The sequence below is a fragment of the Myripristis murdjan genome, chromosome 18 (assembly GCF_902150065.1).
Source record: "Myripristis murdjan chromosome 18, fMyrMur1.1, whole genome shotgun sequence".
Classification (NCBI taxonomy): Eukaryota; Metazoa; Chordata; class Actinopteri; order Holocentriformes; family Holocentridae; genus Myripristis; species Myripristis murdjan.
Genome location: NC_043997.1, coordinates 9,232,295 through 9,239,336, shown reverse-complemented (window position 1 = coordinate 9,239,336; position 7,042 = coordinate 9,232,295). Strand labels below are relative to the sequence as shown.

Genomic DNA, 7,042 nt, shown 5'->3' with positions numbered 1-7,042 from the left:
TTAAAGGGCTTTCCCCCTCAAAAAACAGTCATTTTATGAAGTGTCATCGTACAATTGGGTTACACGATACCAGTTACCGATACCAAGGCTAAATATGTTTTCGTACGTCAGTGTGTATGTTTATTCTTTTGTCCGTCTTCTTCTTCCTGCCTTCAGGGTGTATGCACTCACTGGTATTGCATCACATTTTTCTATTTTTTTTCTTTTTCCTTGCAGAAATAAAAGCAGAAAAGAGTTCGTTTACAGTTTTACCGTGATTAGAGCTGCTCTTAGTAGACCACCTTAAAGCCAATGTGTGTATTTTTCATTCATTCATTCGTTTGTAATGCTTTGATTGACTTGTGCGTCTTGACTTAAATTTATGTGACATCAAAGAAAGAGTTGCAGGAAATTAAATAAATGTGTGGATGAAATCAAGCAGGGAATAACAGCGGCTAGTGCTCTGATTTAATTATGGAAAACTGAATTTGAACTCATGAGAAAGGAACATTTTCACAAGCTCCTCCGTGTGTTAAAGACACCGAACAAGACCTGCAAGCTGACCGCCGAGCCAAATCAAGCGCTCCTCGTCTTTTTTAATCCCAACAAACACCGGATCCGTACTTGACTACTACTTCCTGGTCACAGGAACGGGGGTGGGGGGGGTGGGGTGAGGGGAGGGGGGGTCGAAGATGAAAAGGTCCGAAGTCGAGGAAGAGAATTCACGTACCTTTAGGATATAATATTGTGTCTAAAAATCACTCCATCGTAATAAAAAACAGGGTTTGTGGGATTTTTTTTTTTGTGTTTTTTTTTTTTTTTTTTTGTCTTTCTGGGTTTTTTTTTTTTCAACATTTGCGTCATCTGAGAAACGGATTTCACAGGTAAAGGGTGATAGAAAATACTTCGTACATTGAAAAGCTGCATTCAACATTTTCAGAGTAATGCCTCCTAACAGAGAGAGAGAGAGAGAAAGGGAAGGAGAGATAGAGGAGGAGGAGGAGGAGAGGGAAAAAAAGAGAAAGGATTTGAAAGTACAAGAGAGAAGAGAGGATTGGAAAGGAGAAAGAAGAGATAAGGAAGGGAAGGAATAAATCAAGGGAGAGGAAGAGAAAGTAGCAGAGAGAGAGAGAGAGAGAGAGAGAGAGAGAGAGACGGAGGGGGTCGGAGGTAAAGAGTGTCCGAAGGATAAAATAAGCCAAATGACAACAGAAGAAAAGTTTTCCCATGCATTCTTTTCAGTCCCTGTATGGAAAAAAAATGAATGAAACACAAGAGACAGAAATAGTCTCCCAAGTTGCTTTTCTCCATTTTTTCTTCATTTTTTTTTTCAATCCCGATGATTCTTCCTTAACTTTTTTTTTCTTTTTCTTTTTCTTTTTTTTAATGCAACCCCTCTCCATTAGTCCTGAGCTCCTCTGATTGGCTGATTACTGTCCAATCAGAGTCTGGGTAACAGCCAGCCAATGAGGCAGCCTGGAAGTCAGGTTACCGTCGAACCCAGAGGAGGTTTTTGTTTTTTTTTTCCCCCAAACTTTTTGTTGTTGTTGTTGTTGTTGTTGTTTATTTTTAAACCGGAGAACCCCAGTAAGAAAGTTCAGTCTTTTTGTGAAACTCGTTTGTAAGTCCGCATCCAGGATCGGATCGTGTCACTGGCCCCGTTGGCGGCGTTTGAAAGTCTGAACCGTCCAATCGGATCAATCCCAGGTGTGTTGCTATGTCGACAGCCGTCCAATCGGGTCGCTTCCCGGCAAAACCGCTGCGACGACGACGATCCAAATCGGAGAGAGCGGCGACGTTCAGTCCGGATCCGGTCGCTGGATGATTTTTCCTCGTCGCGGCTTCCTTCGGAAATGCCTTTTGTTTTCTGTTTCGAAGCAAGGGATGATGGGAGTCACGGCGAGGGGCGGGGGAAACGTTGGAGTGAAGGGAGCGGAGTTCGTCCAAAAAGAAGAAAGAAGAGCAAAAGAGAGAAAGAGAGAGGAGGGAGGAGGGTGAACTCAGCGACGACTCTGTGTCGGCATCGCTGAGTCCCAGCGACCGGCCGGCGTCCCGCCTGCAGAGCTCATCGCCGTGGAGGGTCCATGATGCGGTGGAGGCGGCGGTCGCGGCGGTCACGGGGTGGGGGAAGGGGGCGGGGCCTCTCTCTCTCTCTCTCTCTCTTTAGAACATCATGGGGGTCTTCAGAAACGCCCGGGACTCTGGGTGAGAGGAAACACACAAACAAATCAATAAACAAAACTCAAGACAACAACAAACTGAATGTCCTCTAATCGTGAGGCAACCCTCACTTATCAAAGCAGAAACAGAAATTTATGTTTTTTTTTTCAAACTAAGTGGTTTAATTTTGATCGCTGAACTGTTTTGAGGCCAAGGTGAATAGATTTGAATGGGCTTTGGTATCATAACGTGTAAATAATAATACGATAACCAATATAACAGGTTATAGATTACTACTACAGATTACTGCCTCTGTTAAAAATGTATTGAGTAATGTCCTACTGTTATTACTTCATGAAAGTAATGCAGTTTAGTACATTTGATTGCTTTTCTGACAAATGTTTTAAACCGGGCAATAAAACTGCAAAGTCCTAAAAACGTTAGCTCAACGCCGACTGTCACACTTTTATTCAAAGATCTTCAGTTGAACTTGAATTAAGATCAGAGCATTTTGATTCTGTGGATCGCGGTTGGCGCTTTGATTTGATTGGCGGCACGAGAGGCGGGGAAAACTAAAAGAGAGCCAATCAGAAACATCGCTCTAGGTTTGAATCAGATGAATGGAGCCCGTCTGGACGTAGAAATGGATGTAAGTAATAATAATAATAATGATAAAAATAAATGTAAAAATAATTGAATGTAACCCCTTTGTAATCACCTACGTTTCGATTAATAACTGTGATTAAATGATTTCTTTTTTTTCCAGTAAGTAAAACTGATTAAAATTTCCCCAACTCTGCTGCTAACACAGAGATAATTTTCAGCATAAATCCAAAACCACATTCAAAAACACACAAAAACACGGAGCTAACTTCCTCCCATCATCTCAGCTCCTGGTGGTTTAGACAGATAAGACGAGTAGATCTTTACTTACACTGCTGTCTGGCTGAATACTTTTTTTCCTGATTGGCAGGCAGGTGTGTGTTAAAACTGCGTATTGCACACATGGCTCAAGATTAATTACCCTTGTAACATCATCTGCCACCTGACGTGTAACCGTAGCAACATTAAAATGCACAACTGCCAATCAATGCTTACTCTTTATCAGCTGCTGAGGAAGGAAAACACACCAGTGGACTTTTTAAAAAATATTTTTTCCTCCTTTTTCCTTCATATCATTGGTAAATTAACACGGTATGAGCGGGATAATCAACTCGTAGGTGTGGCGGTTTTAAGGGTCTTCGCTTCACATCAGGTGAGTCTTTGCCTCCTCGTTGTGCCTTAAAACCGTTTAACACACCCGTTCGTTGATTATCCCTCACATATCAACCTCGCCTGGTGCCTTGCTCAACTCTAAAACCAGTGAAGACAGTGGCATCACAGTGTGTGTACTGGAAATAGCCTGAGATGGATAGATAAGGGGGAAAATGAAACGTCTGATTCATAGTTGGAGGCTTAACAATCGGCAAAAAAGACAAGAAAACAAGAAAAAAAAAACATGGACAAAAAAGAAGAACGTAGATTATAATTCGCAGCAGGCTAACGTTAGATGAAATGTTGTTAACGTGGTGGTTCGTTTTAACTCAGAGTATCAAGTTCAAACAATAAATAGCCATTAATAAAACAACCGGTATAACTGAATTATGTGAGTTGAAATAGCGTATAATTGTAGGTTTCTTTTTTTTGTTGTTATGTTATTTTAGGTTTTTGTAGCACTTTGAGATTCTTTTATGAAAAGCGCTTTACAAGTAAAATTTATTATTATTATTATTATTATTATTATTAAGCGAAAGCAAGTTTTCTTGAATGGATAATGTAATAGTATAGCCAGTCGTTTCAACTCAGATTATCAAGTTAAACAATAAATGATCATTAATTATGCAACTTATATAGCTCACCTTCTCGAGTTAAAAAAAAAAAAATAAATAAAGTTTTTCTTGAAGTTGAGTTTACTTAAGTTTTTAAGCTGAACTGCCCTGATCATTTTTACAGTGTAGAATCTATGGACTATTTGCAGGGGCGCCACCAGGAATTTTGGGCCCCATGAAAAAAGAAAAAAAAAAAAAAACATATTTACTCGATGATGGTTTAATAATTTTATGTTAGTTTTTACCTATTTTTTGGGGCCCCTGTCAGGCAAGGGCCCTTGGAATTGTCCTAACTTTTCCCCCATATACGGCGCCCCTGACTATTTGTGTTAAAGGCTAATAAAATCATTTCAACGTTAATATTTTTGCATCAAATTATTGCTTTATTTTATAAGCAACTCTGTTATTAAATCAAACTCAACAGGGCGATACAAGCTGGGGTTTATTTTACCACTTATTTAAATACTGGTAACCATGAAGATGCTGTGTGGAATTTGGTGGTGATGGTTCATCATTTCAAAAACTTTAGGTTCATTTTTTGTTTGTTTGTTTGTTTGTTTGTTTTGAAACGTTGCTGCTTGCTGATATTCGGAGCAGCGCGGGACAACGCGGCTGTAATTAAACTGAAAACGTGTCGGCTCGGTTCAAATCGCTCCAAATCTGATGAACTTCCATCTGGACCGGAACGCCACGCTTTTAATGCCATTAACTATTAAAGCCGGACATTTTTTTTTTTTTTTATTATTTTCACATGATGGTGCTGCACCTCGTCCTCGCTCTGCCCCACACACACACACACACACACACACACACACACACACACACACACACACACACACACACAAATACACAAACACACATACACACACACAAATCTCATATCTCCAATTTTTGCCACGGTCATCTCTCTCTCCCCTTCTCTCTCTCTCCCTCTCTCTCTCTCATTTCACCTCCGTTTCTCTCCTTCCGCTCCCTGTGGTGCTGTTGCTGCACCCACGCACACGTGCACACACACTCACACACACTCACGCACACACACACATACATACATAACAAAAGCAGACAGAAACACACACGTGCACACACCTTCCTCTCCCTGCGGTGTCATTGTTTTCTGCGAACGTTGCAAAGTGTTTACATTTCTGCATAACAGCAACCATAAACCTGCCCTCCCTCTCTCTGCCTTTTCATCCCTCACTCCAGCACTCCTCTCTCTCCATCCCTCCTTCCTTTTGCCCTCCATTTTGTCCTCTATTCATCTTTTCCCTCTCTCCACCAGGCGTGTCATGAACTCCGCCCGAACAGGTCCGGGGGTCCTCCGAATCCAAAAACTCCTTCATCGGCGCCAGTCCCTCGCTCCCTCTGATTTTATCGCTCTGTTTTGCACTCCGTCTCTTTTTTCATATCCCCCCACCCTTCCCTATTTTTATCGCTCCACTATCCGCTCACTCCTCTGCTCCTCTTTCATCCCTCCATCCTTCCTTTCTGCCCTCTATCTGTTACTCTCACATTATTTTTATCCGACCTGTTCTTCTCTCTGGCCTGTCCTGTCCTGTCCTGTCCTTCCTCTCTCTCTCTCTCCTCAGGGCGCTCCCGGCTGTCCCGTAACCCGACAGTCGCGGGTTCGGTCGCCTGAAAATCACCGAAAACGTCGGTGGTAAGCGGCGAGCAAACGCCCGGCGGTTACCACGCGGCGGAAAATACCGTGATCGCCTCCCCATCCATCTATTTGACCCCCTGCTCGGCGACCTGAGCTCCTAGTTCTTTTAAACCACAAAAATATAATTAAAAGATAAAGGTGGAGTTATAACCCGGATCACAGGAGGCTTAAATGGACTGTATTTAATTTTTTTCTTTGTTTTTTTTTGTTTTTGTTTTTTTTGTTTTGTTTTGTTTGGCCGGGTCATAACTCACCACTGTGCCTATCCTGTCTTCCATCTCTTGATGTGAATGCAAATGTATGTGATTATCTTAGTGAACAGATGTAGCCGTCAATATAATATTACACTGGCTTGATTTTTGTTAAGTAACATCTCCTCCATAATGGAAATGGAGGAAGGAAAAAGAAAGAAAAAAAAAACGATAAAAATTTGGTCACAGAAAAATGTTTAGTATTAGAGGATGTGCTGTTTTTTTTTGTTTTTTTTGTTTCTGTTTGTTTTTGTTTTTTTTCCTTCCATTTAACTTGTGACTTGTTTGTTTCTTCTTTTTTCTTCTTCTTAAAATTGTCATTATTATTATTATTATTATTTTATTATTTATTATTATTTTTTTTCCCCTGTGTATTCTTTGCTTGTAGGGCTTTAGCTAATGAAAATTTAAATAAAAACTTAAATAAAAAAAAAAAAAAGAAAGAAAATGATTGGAATGTCACATGTGAAAACCTACACATTTTTTTTGTTTTGTTTTACATCATTTTTTTTTTTTTTTTTGTAATTTAAAGGCAATTTCAAAGGCGAGGGCAGCCCACTGTGTTACAGTGTGGTAAAAACAACAACAACAACAACAAAAAAAAAAACAATGAATGCCAATTAATTATGGAATCAATGTGACTTAGAAATACCTCAGGAGTTAAGAGAAGGACTCCTTTTACCCCATCCCTCCTTTCCTTTCCTTCCCTCTCCTCCACTCCACTTTTCCCTCCTTTTTCCCTTTCCTTTCCTTTTTTGTTTCATCCTCCCTTTCTTCTCATTTATTTTGCCTTTAGTTCCTTTTCCCTCCTTCACTCCATGAAATGACGGAAACACAAACTGGATGTAGACGAAAGTAAATGAGCTGTGAATGACGGTGTTATTCTGCTTTTTTTCTTTTCTCGGTCATATTTTATTTCAGGTAAACGTCGAATACCTTAAATTTAATCGGAAACGTTTGAAAACATTTAAAACCGACGACGCACTCTGTTTCCTCTTTTCGTTTCCTCTTGTCTCTCGTTTTTTTTTTCTTCTTTTTCTCTTCGTTTACCTTTTTGTCACCATTTTGACCTGGCAACCCTGTTTCCCCTTCATCTCTCTCTCTCTCTCCTCTATCTGTCACCA

The 7,042-nt window shown here is 40.4% G+C and overlaps 1 protein-coding gene across 1 annotated transcript in view; it reads right to left on the bottom strand.

Moving 5' to 3' along the window:
• Positions 1 to 220: 220 nt before the first annotated feature.
• Positions 221 to 7,042, bottom strand: part of dachb (dachshund b) — a 97,843-nt gene continuing 91,021 nt past the window's right edge. Inside the window, exon 12 of the mRNA XM_030076060.1 lies at positions 221 to 2,180. Coding sequence (XP_029931920.1) covers positions 2,143 to 2,180 — 38 coding nt within the window. The 3' untranslated portion in view covers positions 221 to 2,142. The remainder of the gene's footprint in view (positions 2,181 to 7,042) is intronic.